Source organism: Rhinolophus ferrumequinum, chromosome 21 (assembly GCF_004115265.2).
Source record: "Rhinolophus ferrumequinum isolate MPI-CBG mRhiFer1 chromosome 21, mRhiFer1_v1.p, whole genome shotgun sequence".
In the NCBI taxonomy this organism is placed as follows: Eukaryota; Metazoa; Chordata; class Mammalia; order Chiroptera; family Rhinolophidae; genus Rhinolophus; species Rhinolophus ferrumequinum.
In genome coordinates this window covers 24,200,595-24,225,397 of record NC_046304.1, presented here as the reverse complement: position 1 = coordinate 24,225,397, position 24,803 = coordinate 24,200,595, and the positions used below count along the sequence as shown (strand labels likewise).

Genomic DNA, 24,803 nt, shown 5'->3' with positions numbered 1-24,803 from the left:
ACTAACACAGGTGAGACCGTGTCTGTTTTATTCTTCATTGTTTTTCCAGTGTACTCAATGAATATTTATAGAGTGAATGAAGAAAATAAGAGCCTACCCTAGGGTATAGGCAGTGAAAATAGAGAAAAATGGACAGATTCATGAATTAGTGGATCACACAACTAAGACTTGGAGATAGATTAGACATTGAACGTAAGGGAAAGGGAATTCCAGGGATAACTCTTAGGTCATTGAAGCCTTGAGAATAGAATGAAACTCTTGGGGAAAGCATATGGAGTAAGAAGAAAAGAAAGCTTGGGACTGAGCCTTGAGGAATGTTAGCATTTAATGTTTGGGTAGAAAAGCTGGCTGAATATGGAGTAAAACAAGGGCAGTGCCTCAAAGACTCCAAGAAAAGAGTGTTTTAGGAAGGTGAGAATGTCAGTGTCACTTGCTGCTTCAAGCAGTCTAATAAGGTGAGTCATGACCGATGTCCATTAGACCTGGAGATCTCAAGTTCTTGGCATGAACTGTTTCTGTAGAATATGGAGGTAGAAATATTATGGCAGTATAGCGTTGGTTGAGGAGTGAGTGGACAATGTGGAAAGGAAACAGAGAAAAAATAGTTGCCTATGGGGAGTGGGTCATTTTATGGCAGTTTTATGCTATAGGCATGTACAGTGATTCCTTCCCAGCTATTTGAAATGATAGTATATGTGGATTTATTTTTTGTATATTTCAAACATAGTATATAGAAATTGCATGTGACTACTTTTGGGGATAATTTGAAAGGCTGGGGAGTTGAGGACAAAAAAAAGGTGGTTAAGCAGGAGGCAGAAATGGATATATTTTCATTAAGAATTCTTGTGGGAACTATAGAGGAAGCTGAGGGAAGAATAAACCCATGCCTTGTGAGTCTGCTTTTTGTATCTCTCAATGACAGAGACAGAAACACATGTAAGAGGATTTGACTTTGCTTCTTTCACATGCTCTCTATGTATTGGGGAGGGAATTTGAAAAATCCTGACTCAGCAAGGCTAAGTAAGTTAAACTGAGGTTTGCCCCAAGCTTTTTTCCATCTCAAGCATCTGTGGCTATGAACCATGGAAGCCTGAGAGGTAGGAATTAGTATCTATGAGTCACAAATACAGAAATCCAGGGAATATGTGGTCATAAAACCAAATGCTTTAAAAATTACTTGGCTTTTAGAGAAGGGTGCCAAAACAATTCAATGGGGAAAATAGTCTTTCAGCAAACAGTGGAATTGGATATCCACATGCAAAAGCATGAAGTTGGACTCCTACCTCACACCACACACAGAATTAACTCAAATTAGATCATAGATCTAAATAAGAGCTAAAACTATAAAAGTCTTAGAAGAAAACATAGGAGTAAAACTTTATGACCTTGGGTTAGGCAGTGGTTTCTTAGATGGAACACCAGAAGCACAAATGACAAAAAAACAAAATGGACTACATCAAAATTAAAAACTTTTCTATTGCAAATGATGTCATCAAAAAAGAGAAAAGACAACCCACAGAATTGGAGTTGATAAGGGACTGCTATCTAGAATATATAAAGTACTCTTACAACTCAATAATAAAAAGACAACGTAATTAAAGAATGGGTAAAGCATCTGACTAGACACTTTTCTAAAGAAGATACATAAATGGCCAGTAAGCACAGGAAGATGTTCAACCTCATGAACCACGAGGGAAATGCAAGCCCAAACCACAATGAGATAATACTTTACACTCACTACGATGGCTATAATCAAAAAGCCAGATAACGACAAGTGCTGACAGGATGTAGAAAAATTGGACCTCTCAAACACTGCTAGTGGGACTGCTGATGTGGCTGCTTTGGAAAACAGCCAGGCAGTTCCTCAAAATTTTAAACATAGAGTAACTATATGACCTAGCAATTCCACTCCTAGGTGTATACCCAGGAGAAATGAAAGCATATATACACAAAATAATTTGTAATGAATGTCCATAGCAGCTTTATTTATAATAGCTACGAAGTGGAAACAACTCAGATGTCTCTCAGCTGATAAATGGATAAACAAATATGGTTTGATCCACATAATGGACTGTTATTCAGCCATAAAAAGAACGAAGTACTGACACGTTATAACACAGATGAACCTTGAAAACATGTTAAATGAAAGAAGCCTGTCATAAAAGGCAATATATTGTATGATCCCATTTATATGAAATGTCTAAAATGGGCTTATCATAAAGGAAGAAAGATTAGTGGTTGCGTAGGACCATAGGGTGTGTGGCTAGAGTAGACTGGGAATGATAGCTAATAGGAGTGGAGTTTCTTCTAGGTGGGATGAAAAGGTTCTGAAATTAATGGCAGTGATTGCATAACTCTGAATTTATGAAAACACATTAAATTACATACATTTTGAATGGACGAACTGTATGGTAAGTGAATTATACGTATCTCAATAGAGCTGTTAACAATTATTTGGCATTACCGCAGCAAATCAAAATACATGTTATTGGTATTTTTCCTGGTGTGTTACCATGTTTAGGACACAGAAAAATTTAATAAGTTTCAATCAGTATATCTTTGATTCACCTACCTTTTTTTTCCCTGTAGGAACTGTAAAATTTTTCAGTGTGAATTTGCAGACTGGGAAGATTTTTCAGAAGCATGTATACTCTTTTCTCCGAACATTGCTAAATAAATACTGACAGATTCTTCTCCTTGGGTTCTCCATTACCTAAGGAATGTTACAATACTATGGTGCTGAGAAGTACTAGTACTTCCCATGCTTTTAGTTTTTTTCTAATTACTCGCATATTTTTAAATAACATATTTATTCTACTGTCGATTTATCAAATCATCTCTTGACTTGCTGTGTGGTGGTGAGGCCCTAGCTCTCCTATACCCGCTCCCTCTACACTTCAGTTCTCATTCCCCTGGTGGGCTTATTGCACTTACAGTTTTGTGAAAACAAGTCATTGTTTACTATTTTATGATTACACAGATGTTGTTCACAAGTTACATACTGTGATTATATTTCCTTACAAATTTGTTTTTTTCCTAGAGCTAGTAAATGCCTGTTTTTAAAAGATTTGCTTAGTTTTCTATGTATCTCAGTATTTTTTCCCACATACTCAAAATGCCTTGAATATATACATAAACTATCACTTTCCCCTTCTTCTGCCTTTTCCCCTGAAGGCCTCCCTCCTAGAGTTTCCGGGGCTCTGTTCCTTTCTGGAATGGCCCCTCTCTGGGCCTCTGTCATCTGTAGTCTTAGGACTTGCCTTCGCTTCTTTCCTGAGACCTGTTTTCTAACATCTCGTGTCTTTCTCTTTCTTGCCGTGTGCTCTCATTTTACTGAAGCACATCTTCCTGTGAAAGAGTGTGTGGAAAGTAAATTGTTGAGTCCTTGCATGTGTGAAAATGTCTTTATGTACCTCTCATACTTGGTTAATACTTTGGCTGTGTATGGAATTTGAAGTTGAAAGTCATTTTCCTCAGAATTTTGAAGGCATTGCTCAGCTGTCCTCTGGTATCTGTTATTGCTATTGAGATGTCTAATTCCATGTAGATTTTCATTCCTTAATAGGTGGGGTGACTATATAATTTATTGGCAAAACTGGGACACTTGAGGTGCTTGTCTGAAAGAATACTAGGATAACAGGCATAAACCTGGACTCTCTGGGGTAAACTAGGACATGCGGTCACCCTTTTTATATGTGACCTATTTTTTCTCTAATCATTTAGGATCTTCTCTTTACTTCCAGTGTTCCACATTTCATGATGATGTGTCTTGGGGAAGGTCTGTTTTTTCATTCTTTGTACTTGATCTTTGTAGGCTCACTCTTATCCTTTGATTTTGGGACATTTCTATTATTATTTAAGAACGTTCTCCCAGCCTCTAAGTTTTCCTTCCCACTTTCCCTCTCTTCTTTCCTGCCTTCCGTCTCTCCAAGGTTTCTTTTGTTTTCCGCATTGCTTTCTTGGGTCCCTCTATTTCCTATTTGTTTTGGTCTATTTCTGAGGCTTTGCACAGGTGCTGATAATCCTTAATGGTCTCTTCTTATTTAAGAGTAAGGCATTCAAAAGTATCTTTGGGGGGTGGCGGGTTAGCTCAGTTGGTTAGAGCCTGGTGCTGATAACACAAAGGTTGCCGGTTTGATCCCTGCATGGGCCACTGTCTGTGAGCTGCACCCTCCTTAAAAAAAAAAAACAAACAGAAATCTTTGGAACCTGAGCAGAGCCTTTGGGCTCCTTTATAATTGTGCGATGAACTCACCTCTTGGTTGGAATACTCTCAAATGTCAGAACTTGGAAATCTTATTTTCTGGGAATAGGGGGGATCCACCGTGCAGTTTCTCCAGAAAAAGACTCCTTTGCTCTCCTGCCTCGGCAATTTTATATCTGAGTGCTAGCATTCTGTGTCCAGGGTCGGGGGAGGAGGAGGCGGAAGTTCCCAGAGGTTAGTACAGTGCTTTGCCCTCTACCTCATCCCAGCTTTCCGTGCCTCGTATTGCTCAGTCTGGAGCTTCTGTGCCTCAGTTTTTCCAGAGAGTCAAAAATTTTTTCCCCCTTGGTGAGAAGAGGTGGTAGATGGGGTTAGGGGCTGAGTCACTTGGCGGTGCGGGATAATGGAGCGGGTCCAGTAGTTCTGCCCCTCCCCCTCCTCCACCTCTCATTGAAGAGCTCATCCTCACAGGGATTCTTGGGGCCCAATTAGCTCCACCCTCACCTTTATTCCCTCTGGGCACTTGAATGATAACTTCCTTTCGCTCCTTCATCTCCTGTCTTTGAAAAATTTATGAAAATCTGCTCTCATTAGCTCTTCCTTTCTCTTCTTTCTTGTGGGTTAATACATTTATTTTATTTCTCTACTGTCTTTTAGAGGGGTTGAGAAGGGAGAAGAGATAAACTAATGTGTTCAGTCTGCCATTTTTAACTGATTCTGGCATGCATTTTTCTAGGCATAGTATTATAAATGCTGATTAGATGCTGAATAGTACTAGCAGTGCTATTCCTCATGTATGTTGTTATGGGTTAAATAGGTTTTTGTGGGCTGACCTGGAAACCTAACGACATCTATGATTTTCCCCTAGAACTAGAGAAACAATCAAGCTTTTCTGAGTTGGCTCTCTGGAGAATTATAACAGACTAGAACAAAAATATTTCATATATCTCTCCATTTTCCGAGTCACGTAGAAAATTACAAATATTGTGTCATCATTGTCAAAATTAAAAGCTCCAATAACTGGAACAAAAACCTGAATTTTAATGGAAAAGTTTGTTCATAAAGCTATAAAATTGAATTAAATTCTTCAGCAATACCCCTAAAGCTTCATTTTATTCAGCAATTTGTTGTTGTTTTTGAAAGCAGTTTCTTAATTAAATTGAAACCCAGTGATAGTGACAGCTGTGGGAAATAGTAATAGTCATGGGAATAGTTTACTTGTGTTTTCTTGCTACTTTCTTATTCCTACCTTGCACACAACAGGACCTTCTGAAACATTGGACTGAATAAACTAGACTTAGCCAGATAGACCAAGAAAAAAAAGCATCTTCCTCATCATGAGCGACTAAGAAGAGCTGTGCAAAGCTCTTGGGTAGCGAAAATGCAACCAGAATATGTAAAGTACATAGAGCGCTTGAAAGTAAACGCTGCACCAACTTGGTGCTTGAATTGCAGAGGCCACTGCTAATGTGATAGATCCACTGTAGTTGTGCTGCTCCAATTTTCAGGCTTCGGGAAGGGCATATGGGGCTTTCTTCCAGAGGATCACCCCTTTTGTGCTGGGGCAGCCTTCCATGGGCACTTGCCTCCAGTGGCCACGATGGCCCCAGTCTCAAGGGATCAGAGGTGATGAGGAAAACCAAGAACAGTTGTAATCTTTTATGTGGCTGGAACAAGGTAAGGGCAGTGAGATGCAACCATTTCATTATTTTTCTTCCTTTTTATTTTTTCCTTTCTCTTCGTTTTCTTCTTCTTCTTCTTTATTCTAAAAAAATTGTTTTCAGTAACCTCTCCCCCTCTCTCCCAACTTGCTTTTGACAGCATATTGACTAGGGACCAGAAGCCCATTTTTGCTTAGCCTTAAGGGCAGCTGTTTACAGAGTGGCAGTGTTACATAGGTTTACTGTGTCGTATGTCTGTGTAACACTGGATTTGGATCTTGTATTTAGCTGCCAGAAGTGACTGTGATGAAGTAGGAGAGATAAACTGATAGATTGGCTGCCAGAAAGATGTTGGGAATCAATCAGATAAACAGGCTAGAGAAATAGCTTGCTGTTTTCTAGTGATAATAAACCAGTGGCCTCTGGTCCCCGCATTTTTAAACGTAATTGCTGTAGTAATAATGTCCAAAATAAGCAAATGAAAAACCATCACAGGTGGTTTTTTAATTGCAGTTGAGATATTCTTTTCTCTTTTGCAGTAATGATTCATCTTATATGGAAATTATTATTTTTATAAATTTATTTTACTTCTTCCAGTGCCTACTTTCATAAAACAAATGAAAACGAGAGAGTGAGCTTTTTCATAGGAATTTATTCCTCCTCCTGTATCCTTTCACAGACTTCAGCTATTTAACTTGGTGAAATATCTATATTGCTACCATGCCTTACCTACAAAATAATTACTCACTTTTGTGAAGAAGCAAGTTTTAAAGTCAAACCTGTATTATTGACAGATGATGAGCAGGAACGAGTTTTTATTTTGGTGCCTTCCTGTAGATTTCTCTCAGAAAATTTTTGGAATTTTAGTTTCTGTTGATATTTTCCTGTGTATAGCACTTGTATAGGAGTGATACATAGTTTTATTACTGTAATTTAAAATTCTCCTTTAATGTTTAACTTTTAAATACATTGCTTCTCTTCACCTAGAACTTTAAAATGCAATAGAAATTCTTAAGTCAAGTCTGTATGGAAGATACAGATTTCGATTTCGATTGCATGTAGTGGACTACCCAGGATTAAGAGGAGAGTAATTTTTTTTTAAATAAATTTTATTGGGGAATATTGGGGAACAATGTGTTTCTCCAGGGCCCAAGTCATTGTCCTTCAATCTAGTTGTGGAGGGCACAGCTCAGCTCCAAGTCCAGTTGTTGTTTTCAATCTTTAGTTGAAGGGGGCACAGCCCACCATCCCATGTGGGAATTGACCCGGCAACCTTGTTGAGAGCTCGCACTCTAACCAATTGAGCCAGCCAACCGCCCCTCTGGCAGCTCAGTTGTCTTCACTCTAGTGGAGGGCGCAGCTCACTGGCCCATGTGGGAATCGAACCGGCAACCCTGTTGTTCATAGCTCGTGCTCTAACCAATGAAGCCATCTGGCCGCTCTAAGAGGAGAGTAGTTTTGAGTTCCCGTGGAGTTAATTGTATAGGATAAGAGACTGGTTCTCTGTGTTGTATTTGCAGTGTGCACATATGACTTACTTTCTTTAGGTTCTCTCTTAAAATTATTGTGGGTGTGAATGTGTCAGTGTCATACATGGTTAGATCACTTAATAGTCAGCATGGTAGAGTACCAACTATGGAAAGCAAGAGAATGAAGTCCACACTTTTAATTATATATAATAAAGGCTTTTGCCAAAGGAAGACCTTTCTGACTGCTGGAGGTTACAGGTCAGAAGTTAACCATGTACCATTATCCTATTGGTGAGAAGCTGATGCATTTTCCTTTTTGCCACACAGCCCTTCCCACCTGACCTTTTAAAGATTCTCCATTGATATCGATGAGGTGGACAAAACTAATCATAAAAACAATGAAGGGAATGTTGCACATTCATTGATCCTTTTGAAATGAACTGCAGTACAATAAGTCTTCCAAATGGACTTCTGTTCTCAGCTATTGCTATAACCACCCTTTTAAAGATATATAAATATGAAAGGGTTAATGGGAATTCAGTCATGCTCCTGCCACTGGGTTGTCCCTTATTGATTGTAGTTTTAGAGCTGTCACTATGCCATTCAGGATTCCTACTGTGCCTTTTTAAAGTTAGTTGATGCTGGGAGATGATAAATAAATCAATTGCTTTCCTTTTCCCCTAGCTCCTTCGAGAACTCATAGAACGGAAGACCAGCTCATTGGATCCCAATGATCAGGTGGCCATGGGAAGGTAATTTAGATATGGCTTTCTATTCATGTGGGCAGCCCGTGCAATAATTTCTCCCTTTGAGTTCCCTTAATGCTGCCTCCAAGGCAGTGATTGGCCCTATAATTATAAAAGTTCAGCAAGATCATAAGAGCTAGAAAGGCAAAGTGACAGAAATTCTGATTGTTTACCCTACATTGCCTTACATGCAGTTTGAATAAGAGATTATAAAACACGTACAAATGTGTTTGTTTTAGGGTTTGTTTTTCTAAGTCTTCCTTATGCTCCAGCTCTCTGGTTTGGGTTGTGATTGTATCTGTATCAATCTCTGACCAGTGAATAAAAAGCAACCACCCAAATGTGTGCTCTCAGCTGTCAGAATGTGGCACTGTGCACGACAGGTTCCTTGCTTGTAGTCGAATCTGCTTTGTTAGAGTCTGCCCTAATTTAGACCTCCACCCCTTCAGTAAAAGCTTCAGCACAATTAGAAATGGAACGTGGCAGCATTACCCAGATGTCAGGGTAGAATGTAAAGTAGTGAAGAAAGGCTCTTGTGTGTATGGTTCATCCTGTGGTTGGAAAATAAAAAGGGCATTTAGAGTGCTACCTAATGAATAGTGTACATTTAAATAGCCATGAGCCATAATTTGCAAAAGCATGAAAGGAAACAAAAGCTGCAAGTGCCAGAATGGGATTCTGGGCTGAGAAGCATTTTGAGAATGCAATGAAAAATTTGTGTTGATGAAATAATTCTATTTGAGTAAAACATTATTTGAATTTTAGGATAGGATGTTGTTGATATTTGGTGTCTCTCTAGAATGTTATAGAGAGCTGTTCACTATAAATTTAATGTGATAGAGCAAATTGTATTTAAGTGGTGATTATATTGTACATTTATCTCACTTTACAATAAAATAGATTATGGTAATTAAGATTATATTAAGATTACGGTAATTGGATTTCCCTAGATTTTTTTTTTCCTGATGTCGAGTTTTCGTTGTATAAATCCGGTAAGATGACTAGCTGCTGCTGTCTCTCCTTCTTCATTGTTTCACAAATGTTCATGCGAGCAATTTATGGAGATTTTCTTAGCCCAGTATCCTTTATTTGAAAAATTAATGCCTTTTAATCTAAAATGACTTCAGAATATGTGAATCTCGTTGGATCTGGAGTCAAACCAACCAAAATTGGGACAATCTGGGAAATTTGAAAAGTGACTAAATATTTGATAGTAAAGAATTATTAACTTTTTTGTAGGTGTGACAAAGGTATTGAGATTATATGGGGGGAGGGAGAGCCCTTACCTTTTAGCAACACATTCTGAAATATTACAGATGAAATGAAAATTAAATAAATAAAATGACTAAAATGATCATTATGAAAAATTAGCAAAAAATTGGAAAGCACACACAAAAAAGCAGTTGGGTATTAGTAAAGGGAAAATTAGATTTAAAGAATGTGTTCAAACTACACAGCGTTTGCGATATTAGTAATACTAGGTTGGTGCAAAAGTAATTGCGGTTTAAAACGTTAAAAATAATTGCAAAAACCGCAATTACTTTTGCACCAACCGAATAGAACTTGCTGCACAGCTAAACCATTAAAAGCAAGCCCAAGCAGCTGTACTCAGTTTGATAGGTTTTCCTACAGACTGGTAGATTTAGTGCTTGTCACAGCAACTCCAAATACTAAGGAGCATTGTTAACCAAATTTGCTGTAGAATTTCCCAGCTGCCATTTGTTTTTTTTCCACCATTGCACAAATCCTCTTCAATTGATTAGTCGCTTTGGCCCCAGACTATCTTGAGGAACTTGATGTAGGTTGATGATTTCTTTCTACAGGGTTGTTAGTGGGAAAAATTCCAATTTGTCAATACATATAACTATTTCTGTTAGTGATGATGCATAACATTGCTTCTTTATTTCCCAGGCAGTGGCTTGCAATCCAGAAGTTACGAAGCAAAATCCACAAGAAAGTAGATCGGAAAGCCAGCAAAGGAAGGAAGCTTCGGTGAGTTACTAAGTAGAAAAAAATTTTAGCATGTGATATTATAGCTCTCTTTTCTTGCATTTTGTCTGTCATGTCATTTTTCTATTTCTTCTGATGATTTTGTTTTTAAGGATGAGAAAAATAAATAAAACAATATTTGAGGCTCTTTTGTGATTCAGTTTTTTTTTACTCTAAAATGAAATATAGTTTTAGGGTTTTCTTGTTCTCCTTTTGTAAATGGATGGGTTAAATAATATCTGCATTTCCCTGGAAAAGAAGTTAAGAAAACAAGACAAAGTAGTTGAAATTGTCTTAATTTTAAAAAGTGATTTCTATAGAGCAACAGAAAATTTTTATTTTGGAGTCTTCTTTAGAATAGGATTATATTGGTCCATGTTCATGATGCTACATGTGTACAGTATGCGAAAATGATATATAAACGAAGGATTCCAGAGAATGTTAACTATATGCTTCAATGAGATGAGAAATATAATTTTTATGACTAAACTGAGAAATTTCTGAGTAGGAAAATCCTCAATCCTGTGAGCTCTTTAAGGAGTCTCATAAGTATACACACAAAAGAAGAGTGAGAATAGGAAGTGACATATGCTTTTAGACTTAGATTCCTTATAACTGTATATATTACAGAATATTCACACAAAGACTGTGTTAAAGAAACTACTTGTATTTCAGGTGCACATTGAAAATAATCTTAAACTTGTGTTGGGATAGTTGTGGGCAATAGCTAATCCCACATCCTTAACCGACCCTGCCTATCATTAAATTCCCTTTAGACAAATGTGGGTCTGTCTCATTTTAAATATCTTCAGAGAAGCAGAGTTCACAACTACTTTAATGAACCTGTTTTAATATTTAACAAAACTCATCAGGAAATGCTTATTTTTCTTTAACTTTGCAGAAGTTTTCCATATGTTGAAATTTCCAAATCTTCGTACTTCTCCAGGTTCGTTTTTAGTGCAATGGTTAAAAGCATGGACTTGAAAGCCAGACTGCCAGAGTCTGAATCCCAGCTTTGACACTGACTAGTAGTTACTTTGGGCAAGGCCCTTAAATGCTCTGTGCTGGTGTCTCCATCTGTAAAATGGGGGTGGTAATAGCATAGGCCTGTAGGATTTTTATGTGGATTAAGAGAGTCAGTCAATGTACGTGCAGCTCTTAGAACCGTGCCAGGTACATAGTAAGTGCTGTATAAGTATTGGTTGGCATTAGTGCCGTCATTATTGTTGCTCTTATTATTCCAACACGGGGTCTGTCTCCTGCTCTCATGTTCATTGACTTGCTTGCCCACATACATGCCTCTTTTATACCTGTCTCTTCCACACCCTCCATCCCTGTATGGATTTTAAAAAGAATGTTAATAATCGTACTTTATCATTGGCCAGGCTGAATGAGTGCCTTATTCTTTAATTTTGAGATCAGATTTTTCTCCAATACTGTGCTTTAAAAATTATAGCTTTATGAGGCTATCAATGTTTGTAGGAGGAGCCCATGATTTCAAATCCAGGCTCTGTCTGGCTATATAATTTTGGCTATTCTTTGTTCTGTGGGCCTCACTAGTCTCATTTACTAAATGTAGATAATCACACGTTATAGATTTGGTTTGAGGATTAAAATAATGTGTAAATGTCTGGTACATAGTAAGCATTTAATAGAGTTAGTTTCTTTGGCTTCTCTTATGTTTGTCTTGACATTGCTATTGCAAATATATGTTCTTCAAAATAATTGAGAGGAAAATGTGCCTTTTCTACATATTGTTATAAATTTTAAAACTACTGGGACAAGTAGCTATAGTTGTATGTTCTTTAAGAGCAAGAATTGTGCTGCTTTATCTCTTAAGACAATTCTAACCTTATTATCTACTTACTGTAGTACCTTATAGACATTAGTCAGCCAGCAAATGTTTTTGGATGATTACGACAGTAAAATGAACATACTTGTCAGGTAATGAGAAATTGTTATAACTTTAAACATAACACAGATTAAGAAGTCTAGATGAGTATTGGAGAAGTGAGCATGGCAAATAACTTAGGAGAACATGGGTCTGTTGTTTCTAAGTCAAAATAAATTTATCAGAGTTGTTATTTATCAGGTTAAAATTAAAAACAGGATTTTGTTTTAATAGCAACTGCCTTATATTAATTTTTTAAACTAACCTCATTAAACTGTTCATCAGAGGTATGTGCACTGCGATTATATACTTCTGTTTTTTGTAGCATTTTGATAGTAATTGAAATTATAAATCCCCATAAATCCAGAGGCATTTTAATCTTATTCTGACAATAGGCAAGCAGGAGACAGACATTCTACTTAACAAGGCTAAACATTAAAAACAGAAGAAGTGGTTTATTAAAACATTAAGAACGGTTACTTCTGAGGTCCTAGGAGCCATCTTAGGTGCTGGGTAAGACCCATTCTGCCCTCGAGGAGCACGTCGTCTGGAGAGGATGACAGACAGTGAGGCAGTAGTGACACTGTGGGAAGTGCTGTGGTAGGGATCCTCCTGGTGTGGGGGTCACCTAACTTACTCCGGGGGAATGCAGACTGCTCGGGAGGACTTGCTGTGAGGTACAGCGTCCACACGGGACACTGAGCAGAGTAGGAATGTTCGTTAGCCCAGTGAAAGGCCAGAAAGGATAATGTTTGCAAAATGCAGTCTTGACAGTGTACGTGGCCATTTTGGGAACTGCAATTAATTTGTTGGGGCAGAGGCTTAAAGTGAATATGGAGCAGGAGATGAGGCTGTATGAGCAGTGAGTGCTAGTTCATGGCCATGCTAAGGATTTTGGACTTTGTTCTGTAGACTGTAGTGAGTCATTTAAGGTTTTAGGCAGAGGAATGTTGTTGTCACATTTCATTTGCGTTTGAGAAAGACAGAAGGAGGTAAAGGAAAGTGAGAAGGTTGGAGTTCACCCTCAGAATTTCAGAGGGAACTAGGTAGATTGTGGTATTTATTCATTGATATGAATAAAAAGAGAGGCTGTTAAGAAGGAACTCAATTTTTTATTTTTGGGGGAGAATAGATTCAATTTTTTAATATGCTGAATTTGACACAGCCTTGAGAAATCCAAGTTTAGAGATAGATTTTGAGTCAAGAGGAGGATATGGGTATTTACAGCAGTCCTCCCTTATCTGCAGTTCTTCTTTTTTTAAATTTTTATTGGGGAATATTGGGGAACAGTGTGTTTTTCTAGGATCCATCAGTTCCAAGTTAAGTCGTTGTTTTCAATCTAGTTGTAGAGGGTGCAGCTCACAGTGGCCCATGTGGGAATCGAATTGGCGACCTTGGTGTTCTAAGCACTCCGCTCTAACCAACTGAGCCAACCGGCCCCCTGCAGTTTTTCTTTTTTGTGGTTTCATTTACCCACAGTCAACCATGGTCCAAAAATTTTAAATGGAAAATTTCAGAAATAAACAATAAATTTTAAATTGTGCACTGTTCTGAGTAGCATGGTGAAATCTCTTGCCGTCCTGCTCGGGATGTGAATCATCCCTTTGTCCAGCTGTATATACTACCTGCCCCTTAGTCACTTAGTAGCTGTCTTGGTTATCAGATCAGTTATGAGAGAGAGAGAGAAAAAGAGAGAACATTCACACAACTTTTTATTACAGTATATTTTATAATTGTTTTATTTTTATTGTTGCTAATCTCTTACTGTGTCTAATTTATAAATTAAACTTTGTCATAGGTATCTAGGTACATGAAAAAACATAGTATATATGGAGTTTGGTACTATCCTTGGTTTCAGGCATCTACCGGTATCTTGGAACATATCCCACATGGATAAGGGGGGACTACTGTATTAGTTGGTACTTTGGAAACAATTTAATTACTATTTTCCAAGGAGTATATAGGGCAACAAGAGTATACAAAGACAAGAATACACCGCCAAGGAATGTCAACCCATGTGGGATAAACAGAGGAAGAGGAGCTTGTAAAGAATGCTGAGGTAGGGGGACAGGAAAGAGTGATGTGAAGCAGTGAAGACAGAGTACGTTTAATAAAGGGTCAGAAATGTTCAGTGTCTCAGAGAAACCAAGTAGGGCAGGGACTTTCCACTTGTCACCACATTTCTCCACGTGGGGTGCTGCTGAGTTACTGTAGAAGCCCAAAAACCACAAATGAAGGAACTGTCCAAACAGTGAAAGCCCTTTAGAATTTCTGTTTAAACTTTTAGTATCTTGATTTGGCGTGTCTCATAAAAGCCTTTGGGAATACAATTGATGTGCCATCAAGAGGTCACATGCACTTCCATTTATTAAATGCAGAGAGAATGAGAGAAATGCAAAATCACCAGTACACAAGCGCCACAGTAATAATTTTTGCAGGCAAGATCCACCAACGGATGTTAAAATCACTGGGGAGAAGTTGGAGGAGAAACAGTATATTTGCATGGTCTCAAAGCATCTCTTCAGAGATATTTGTCAATTACAAAGGGAAAATAGTAACTTTATAGTGGAGAAACCCAGCAGGTACCACCAAGTGTTCAAGATTAAGGAGACATATTCCCTCCACCCCTCACCCCCGCCATCCTCTGTAGAAGAACACACATCATTTCTGTGGTATTCTTGCCCCAAATGCCTAACCTCAGTGTCATCATAAAACATCATACAAATCCAAATTGTGAGATGTTCTACAAAATGAGTCATCAGTACTCATGAAAAGTGTCAAAGTAGTGAAAAAACAAGAAAGACTGAGGAACTGTCACAGATTGAAGGAGACTAAGGAGAGACTTTACAGCTAGATGCAATGTGGGGTCCTGGATTGGATCCTGGAGAAGAAAAAGGACTAGGGTGAGAATGGGTGAAATTTGAATAGGTTTATAGTTTAGTTGGTAGTGTTATTATACCACTGTTACTTTCCTGATTTTGACAATTACACTGTGTTTGGATAAATTATTAACATTAGAGGAAGCTGCATGAGGTTATACATGAACTCTCTGTACTATGTTTGCAATTTTTCTGAAAGTAAGTCTGAAATTATTGCAAAATAAAAGGTAAAAAGAAAAGTAATAAATGAAGTCACATGTTTTGAATTGTTTTTCAGTTTTGTCGTCCGTATTCACCTGGCTCTCCTTGAACGTAAATGTGAGGGATGTGGTCAGAATCAGAAAGTGATATACACTATTGTAATAACAATAGTGAATACTAACATTTATAAAACTCTCCCTGTTGGGCCCTACTAAGCAATTTACATGCAGAGATAGCAAAAACACACGCTCTGATGTTAAACTGTCTAGGTTTGAAATAGGACTTCCTCTTACTGGCCTTGAGAACTTGGGCATGTTACTTTATGTCTCTGTACTTCAATTTCCTCATCTGTGAGGAATGAAAGTTACGTCTTACAGGTTGATATGCAGAGTATTGAATTAAAATTAACTAATATACATGTGAAGTGCTTAAATAAGATAAGTAACTCACCTAGCATTACAGAGCTAGTGAGTAGCAAACAGGGATTTGAGCTAATTGCTCAGATTCCAGAGCCCATGCTTCTAACCTCTGGCTGTTGAGTTGTTTCTCTGAGCAGGACCAAGTGCCTCTACAGGCACCAAAATGATATCTTGGCTACATGAGCGTGCTGCCCTGAAGGATTAAACCAAGCAGCCCAGACTAGATGAGAATATTATGAATACTTCCTTGAATTAGACCTCAAAAAGAGCTGGTAAGGTATACCAGCTGTCATAACTGATACTAGTTTCTACCTTGAGCAAGTTTTGTTTGTTGTAATAGGGTTGGAAAGATAAGACTTCCGGAAATGTTGTAGTAAAGACGAATATTACCTTGTGGAAATATTAATTGAAATGATAGCAGGTCAATGACATCAGCCTGATCAGATTGGGCATACTAACTTGCTAGTCGGATGCTAGAAAATAATTTATAAAAAAGAAATATTTTGGTTTTTAGAAATAATTATAGATATTGATAATCAGTATTTTACTCAGCGGTATATGTAAGTAGATTTGACCGTGATTTAATTAGAGCTCATAAGGTAAATGAATTAAACTTTTCTTAGTATGCTTGGTAAAAGGTATTTTAATACTTTTAAAACATGCATTCATCCTCAGCAACACTGAGATTAGATGAAATGTATTGCATTTAAGTACATATTACTAAATCGTCTTTAATCTGATTTCTTCTTAAAGCCTGTCTTTTATCGTGCAGTTAATAGTAACTGAATATATTGTATTAAAGTGTAAAATATACAGACTGGATATTATGGTACTTCCACTCCTGGAATTGTATATAGCTATTCAGATATTGTTAATGGGACAGTGCTTAACAATGTTAAGTGAAAAAAAGAGGATATAAAATTATATGTATATATAACAGGATTACTATGTAAAACAAGCATAACTAACCAAAATATTAACAATTGTTTTTAGGTAAAGGAGCTAGGCATTTTTGTGTCTGCTTTGTTGGTTGGTTGGTTTTCCAAATTTTCTATAATGAATTTATACTTTTCTTATTACTCTTGTAAATGGGGAAAATCTCATCACTATTATTTTTGTAAAATTCATGTTAAGAAAAAGAATGAAACTTGGGAGGCTTAGCTATGGATGGTACAATAGAGAATCAAATTATTTGGTACATGTAAAAAGCTGTTAAAATATGCACATGAAAATGTTTATCATTTTTGTTTGTGTATGATGTTTTGCCCAAGTCAAATTTTTTTTTGGTTAAAATTTTATAACATGCATATTGTCATATAGCCTCTGCTGTCACAATGAACAGAAAGGGATGCCGTCTTTGAATTCTCTTTGGTATAATTTGGTCTGTATAAGGTCATATATTTGTTCAGCCCCTTTCACCAGAGAATCTCAAAACATTTTATGCAAAAATACCATTTTTCTAATTGGGAAGAAATGGAGGTGATGTAACTTAAATTTCTATAATACTTTGACTGAAGATCTGGGGCTCAAAACTATGTATTTTAGTCAGTTGTGCTCCTTCATTTAAAGGTGGGGAAAATAAAAGACCCAGTGGAACTAGTGAGTGGAGATGCTGTGGAATTCTAGAAGCCTTTTCTCACTCAGGAAGCCAGTGCTCGTGAGTGGTGGCAATGGTGATGTATTGCGTTTGGGTGTCATACCACTACCTGTGCTACTGCCAGTGGGCAGCTTTCATGACACTGAAAAATGACCGACGTGTGTGCCAGAGGAGGAAAACGGGGTAGTCAGTCTTCATTGTCTTTTGTCTGGAGAAATGTTTAAGGGGTAGGATATTGCTCAAGGGCACAAGTGTATCTTCTCTTTTGGGGGGACTGTGATATAAGTCGGTGTTTGTTGAACTACTGTCATTTACAGTGCTGTTATCAGCCTTTTCTCCTGAAGCATTAAGGAAAAAGTTTCTATAGTTGTGTCTCAGGCCTATGATTTGTTCCCTTTTCCACTCTGGAGCCAGAGGTTCCTGTGATCAGTCCTGGAGTTTGATAGCTCATAGAATGTTTCCTTTCCTAGGTTAATAGTTACTAATGTTGCTGCCTGTTTGTTTCCTGCTTTATTTAGGTTTCATGTCCTTAGCAAGCTACTGAGCTTCATGGCACCTATTGACCATACTACAATGAATGATGATGCCAGGTGAGTAATAGATTAATTATATGTCTCAAATGGCTTCCTGACAGCCTGATATTGACCTATTCTATAGCCTGTCGCCCTCTCCATTTCTTCTTATCAGTTAACCATTTGTCATTGGCATCATAGCAAGGGTCCTTGTCACAACTCTTAAGTCCCATAATTACTGTAAAACCAAAACAAATTTTCCGTGTATCTCAATGCTGCCTCTGGTGGCCTTTTCTTTTTGCTGTTTTGTTATGTTTTTACCTCTAGCCACCTGCCTAAGACGTCTGAGCTCTTCTCTAGGACAGACAGGTCAGGACAGCATGTGCACTTGCTTTATGTGTTTGGGCGTCTTATGCATATTTTCTCCTTTTTCAAGTGGCCAGAGATTGCTGTAGAGATGTGCATTATGTTGTGTTTGTTCAGACTACTGTTGAGGATTTTTTAAAAAATATTTTTACAAAAGAAGTACGTGCTCATTTTATAAAGCTGAAACAAGTTAGAAATGCATACTCATAATATTACAATTCAGAGATAACCTTTTTAAAAGAATTCCTTCTATATTTATTAGTTGGCAATCTACTATAGTGTAATATTTTTATAAGATTACTTATTTATTTACCATTCATTTATGTAAGTATGGACTCATGCTTTTCTGTTTCGTTCAATGAATTATAGTCTGTTACTGTCATTATTTATTTTGATTTAAAATTGTCCCAAATTAACGGAAGTCCCTACAAGCTGGCTTGTGTCCCTTTGAGATGCCCCCAATCATTCTTTGAGTACTTCCTTACCTTCTGGCCCAACAAAGGTGTTCTAGGCTCATCTTATACTTTCCCTGTTCCAGCCCTAGAATCAGTCTTTCTCCAGGGAGCTCTGGTTCTTTTTAGTTGGTTGCGGTATTTAGAAACCAAAATCTGGGTGCTAGGGGTGCACATTGTTACTGGGTGTCATTGTTTCTAGGCTCTCTAAGCATACAGAACTAGGAAGTATACGTGTACATTCACAGGAGATAATCACTTTTAACATCTCAGAATAGTTCCTTTTAGTCTTTATGAATTCCTTTTCCATACGTTCTTGTTTTTCTTTTTTTATATAATTAAAATTATATTCTATTATGAATTTTTCTTTAAATATTTTGGTACTGTGAGCATCGTCATTAAAATTATTCAAAAATTTTAAATGATTATATTAATTTTCTAATATTACTTATTTAGCCATTCACTAATTATTGGACATTTACATTGTTTTGAATTATCGTTGTTGTAAATAAAGCTGTGGTAGACATTTTTAAGCATAAATCTTTACCAGGTGAACTGATTGGTTATAATGTAGACACATGTGGGTTTTACCAGCTTTATACTTCAAACTATATTTAACCTTTTTATTTTCATATATTTAGTTTGCTCCTAAACCCTATCAGATTCTCCCATTCTCCTTGTCTGAAAAGTAGTAGATCTGCAAGTTTAGGTGAACACAGTGATTATTAAAGTTTTGTTTGCTTTGTTCAGTGCTTTGAGTACGAAACAGCTTATGGATAGTTCTGAATATGTTCATACTCAGAACTTTGTGACCTCGTATCTCTCTTGTGCTTTGAAAGTGAAAATGCCTATGTATGGCTGTTGTTGTTGTCCCACCCACCATTAATTTCTGGATCTAACCTGTTTTTAAAAACAGTGAAATAAATGAGTGCATCCTTAGAATCTCTGTCAGGATGACATGAAAAAAATTACATTAATAAGAAAGGAAAACTAGATGCTTAAAACTAAACCCACCCCATTCAGGTAACATTATTATCCCAGGCATAAAGTGAAACCTGGTTTAAATATTGGTGACATCTTTTGAATACAGTACTACTAGATCATGTAGAAATCAACTTTTTGTTATTCTTAATTGGGATTTTTCTTGAATTGCCTAATAATACCCAGGGGCACTTAGCTTTCCAGGATCTTATTTATTCACTCAATGTTTGAGGCTCTGCTATATGCTAGACATAAAGATTATTTGAAAGTGACTGTATTATTTAGGATTATGTTGGGCTTGGTCTGCAAGGAACATAAAACCTGACTACAGAGGCATAAACAAATGGGAGTTCATTTTTCTGACAGAGTAATTCTAGGGATGGCAGGCAATTATTGGCAGTGGTTTTCCCTTCTCAGTGATGTTAAGGCCAGCATCTCTGGTTCTTTCCCTTGTGTTCCCAAGTTGGCTGCTGCAACTTCAGCCATCAAACATGCATTCAAGGCAGGAAGAAAAGGAGAGGAGTGGTTTCAGCCATAACTGTTTCTTTGATCAGAAAAGTAAAGGCATTCCCAGAATTCCTTCCAACAAACTTCTTCTTGTATCTTATTGGCCAGAACTATGTTCCATTGCCGTCTCGGGTAGAGCAGGCACGGGAGAAAGGATTGGGAATGTGTCTGATGGCTGACAATCCTTGTGGCATTCAGTGGGAAAAAGGGCTATTCCTTGTGGACTGGGTGCTAGTTACCAGCATAGCTCCCTAGCTGGTTTAGCCACTTAATAAGGAAGTTAATAAAAGTCTTGTAGCTGGCTGGAGAATTGAGCATTTGTTTTTAGCAAAGTACATGCAGTTCCCTTCGTGTTTCCTAAGGACACAGAGGCCGACGTACATCCACATGACTGCTCGTGCTCCATGGTCTGACTGGGCCACATTAACTGTAGGCACAGTACTGGGTGTTAGCTCTGTCTGCTTCTAGCATCGAAACTTCCAAGGCCCGTAGATAGTGTTACCTTATCTTAAGCAAGGAGGCAGTTGTAGCTTGGCCTGTTTTTTGTTTCTTTTTAGGTAATTCCATAACTGGAAATAATCTAGAACTGTACTATTTTGTGTTCTACTTTGTACACCACAAAATACCTTTGAGGAATGGGAAGCTTTCATATTTGTTAGAATAATATCAGTGCATACAACTTTTCCTCAAGCGAATAGTTCTGGTTTTGCTGAGTTACAGATATGCCGTTCTTGGTATGCAGGTATGAATGGAGAATTCTTTTATGAATTCCAAGGTAGAAAAGGACTATATAAGCATGACACCAAGGCCAGAAACTGTAAGGGAAAATATTAATAGATCTTACTACATAAAAGTCACATTGGATAAGACATCAATAACAAAGTTGTAAGTAAATGACAAACTGGAAAGAAAAAAAGTCAATACGTGAAATTTCTTTACTATGTGATAACACTGTTGTAAAGAGTTTGTACAAATCTCTAAGAATATCCCAATAAAAATAATGGGCAAAGCATGTCAACAAACTTAGAAACTATAAAAGAAAAATCTTAAAGGGCCAAAAACAGACCTCGTTAATCAAAGAAATACAAATTAAAATGAGATTTCATTTTTTTCTTTATTAAATTGGAAGATATTAAAAGATTAGTAATCCCCAGCTTGGATTGTGTGAAGAAACAGACACTTTCATACAGTGTTGTTGGGAATGTAATTGGCAAAATCATTTTGGAGGGCTGTTTAGCAATGTGTTTCAAATTTTTAAATGTATCTGTTGACCTAGAAAAATCTACTTTTCGGAATTGATCTAAGGAAATGGCAAGTTGGCAAATACATTTGTATCAAGGATCTTTATTGTAACCTTGTTTATAATGGGGGAAAATGAGAAACAATTATGACCATCAGTCAGTGACTAGTTAATTAATCATCAAAAGTCATTCAGTCAAATTACAAGCAGCTGTTAAAAGATGAAGTGGAACATATATATTAACGTAATATTAAGTGGAAAAGGTAGGCTACAAAATACTCTATTATAATCCCAATATTCTGAGTCAACAGATATGTATGATAAGAAAAAAAGGTAGTGCCTTTCAAAAATATTATACTGTCACAAAAAGATCTCCAGGTTATTTTGTTAACTGGAAAAAGGAAGCCATGCTTATAATATGATCCACTTTGCTTTTAAAATAAAAATTAAATGGGTACACACACAACACACACACCTATGTATATGTTGTAGTGCTTAGGAAAACGTCTGGAAAGACCATACATCATAATATTTAAAATATTTACCTATGAAGAAGAGAATGGGATGGGGAAAGGGATGAAGGAAGACTTTCAATGCTTTCTTTTTTATATTTCTATTTTGCTTTAATCTTTTGCCAAGAGAATGCATTTATATTAGTTGTCATTAAAAATAAGAAGCTCGAAACAATCTACACTACCTTGTCACGTATTTATTGCTGGGTGGGATGGAGTAGAAGACACATTTTACTTTCTATTCGATGTATTTCTGTAGTGTTCGGATTTTTTCCCCAATAAGCTTGGATTGCTTTTTATCAACAGAAAAAAAAGGACAATTTACGTTTGAAAATTATATACATAGTATAGAGAGGAGGTGGGAAGTTTCCTGTTATTTCGCTATTGATGTATATAAATGAAAGATCTTTATGGTGGTTTCTCTATGCTCTATGGACCATATGGATAAAACTGGCTTTTTAATACCTGACTAGCTTCTCTTCTTACCCCCGACCCCCCATTTTTTAAACCGTGGTAAAATACACATAACATAAAATTTTCAGCTTTTTTTGATTTCTTATTCGCGGAGGCATCTCCACCAACAGTTCCTACCTTACCCTGGTCTGGGTAGTGAAGCCCTTCTCTTTCCTATAGTTCCTTAGTTCCAGTTTATCGTTATGCCTAAATTGAATTAACACCCAGTGTTTGAGATTTTGGGGCGGAAGGGGGACATGAATGCTGTTACCTGTCCTTGAATCAACCCCATTTACTCTTTGTCCAGTTTGAGCTCAAAAAATTTACACTCGGTTGAATTGAATTGAAACTGGAGCACAGCTTTTGTTAAGGGAGAGAGAAGAGATCTTTAATCTTTAACACCAAGTATTAAAATATCCTTAGGGGAGAAACAAGTACTGTCTTTAAAAGGATCTTTAAAAAGGTAGTGGCATTTTCATTTTCTTTCTCCTGTGGTGTGGTCATGTGATCTGTTCTGTGTTATCTATTTAGTTAATGTCTGCTGATACATACTCTTGTCTCATGCTAGGAAATTTTCTCTTCAAGTGATCTATTTTTTTTTTTTAACCCTTCTTAAATGCAAAGTAGCCCAGTTTGCCTCCCTGTGTTATCAGATTTCCCTTTGGGGGTATTTCTTTCTACAGAAACTCTGGATAGGGATTTAAATGCCTTTATGTGGCTTCAGACCCCCTTTGTTAGTGAAAATCTCATGTAACCCCAGGCATTTTGTATATGTTGGTCCAGTAGATCTTTACTCCATTCCAAGGTAGGCAGTTAGTTTCTATTGAAGGCTTGGTGGACATTCCCAGTATTGAGAGAAAACAAATCCCACGTACTACAAAGTTTGCTTGGGAGGAAGGGAGGAGATGACTATGAGCCTAAAAATGATCACTGGCTTTGCAAACTCTTAGGTGCTCTTGGCGTGGGACAGCTCAGCCCCCAGGGTAGTTGCTGTTTGCCTTTCCGCGTCATCTTTGCTAAGAGGCCAAAATGTCCTGTGTGATATTGCAGGGACGAGTTATCGGTTGGTTAAGGAAGGAAAAGCCTCCACTCTCATTGGTAGAGAATCCCACTAGCCATATTGTTACCACCAAGAACAGGTCAGAATGTTCTTTGCATGATTTATAGGATTGCTGTTCACTTCTCTGACTATTGAAGTCACTCTAAGTTTATCAGAAGCATTTTAGAAGCAGCTTACTTTACATGGTGTGAAACCCCTTGGAGTGCTCTTAGACCAGATGGAGTATGAAGTAAAAATTCAGATGATCTCTTAATAAAGTTATCACAAAACGAAGAATCTGGAGGTTGTGGGAAAAAATCATGTTTTTGAAAGCCTGTCTGAGGAAGACTTGTGAAGAAGTTAATTCTTTCTCATTTGTTGTGTCGATGTAGGTCAGATAATAAAATACTAGTGTGACAAGTAGGAGAAGCAAATTCTGAGTCAGATCTGTGAGATGGGTTGTGATGTGTTCCTTAAAACTGGCCACTGCCTCAGATTTGGGAAAGGGAATCTGTGCACTGCTTCCTTTGTTGGCATCATGGGTTTTGCTGGAACAGGTCGAGGTGGCAATAATCAGCCTGACGGATGCCAAGGAAAATGTAAGCGTTTGCCTTGCATGAGCTGATGCTCCAGGGAGCGTCCTGATTCTGGCCCTGTTCATTAAAAGTATAGGTTATTATATTTTCCTCAGAAGCTTTTTCTTACTACAAAAATGATAGCAATATTAACATTTTTATAGGAACTCTATTCCTTTGCAAAGAACTTCTCAATAGGAACAGCAAGAATTTCCATTTTGACCGCCCATCTTCTTCCCCAAAACAAAGAACACTTTTCCCACTCCTTTTATAAAGCTGCTGGCCTCAGAAAAGAACCAGAAGAGGATCCTTTAATGACAACTACTAAGCACCAAACACATTATTGTTTTACATCTGGAGTTTTAGAAAAGAAATGTACAAATGTGATCCAGCCTTGTAAAGTGCTTTGTCAACATCACTGCCACGCTGTTCTTGAGGGGCCTCGGTATAATAGAATTTGTACAGGCAATTTATCTTCGCCTTGCCATTTTTGTGTGTGGGTCTGTCCCCTAAATGTGGGGGCATTTTAGCATGCTAGAGCTGATCTTTTCCCCTTAATTGGTTACCCAGATCTTACTTAGACCATTTTTGATTCCTCCTTACCCACTTTACTCCTTTATCTAGTAGAAATAGGCACTGAATCATCGTGAAATATTCTGGTGTCATTTGCTCAGCATTTGAGAACCCCATCAGCAAATAACCCCAGAAATACCCTCCACAGAGCATTTTAAGTTGGTTAAAAAGTTGCAAGCAAGAATGGGTAGGATATGGATGTTTTCTCTGAGACTTCTTATCTCCTGAAAAGACAGGTTATTCTGACCGGTGAAACAAGTCCAGGCAAATATGCAACATTGATCTAATCAGCAGGAATGAGAGCAATATTTTCACTGGTGCTGCCTTTTACCAGCGTCATTAAAGGCTCCCATTACTCTTTTATTAGAGGTTCCCTCTCTTCCTTATCAGATTACAGAATGGACATAACTCATGGCAGTGATTTGATCTCCTGTTAAAGAGGATTACAGTTTTGCATTAACTTACATTGACACAGTTTATAATTCGCTTGTTGATACTCTGGCGGGCAGTGTCACATGTTGGATACCCCAGTGTGCT

General features: G+C 37.4%; 1 protein-coding gene across 1 annotated transcript in view; it reads left to right on the top strand.

The window, feature by feature from the left end:
- AATF (apoptosis antagonizing transcription factor) overlaps window positions 1-24,803 on the top strand; it is a 93,814-nt gene that overhangs the window by 53,008 nt on the left and 16,003 nt on the right. The window contains exons 9-11 of the mRNA XM_033091802.1: window positions 8,019-8,086; window positions 9,992-10,072; window positions 17,575-17,646. Of these exons, the coding sequence (XP_032947693.1) occupies window positions 8,019-8,086; window positions 9,992-10,072; window positions 17,575-17,646 (221 nt within the window). The remainder of the gene's footprint in view (window positions 1-8,018; window positions 8,087-9,991; window positions 10,073-17,574; window positions 17,647-24,803) is intronic.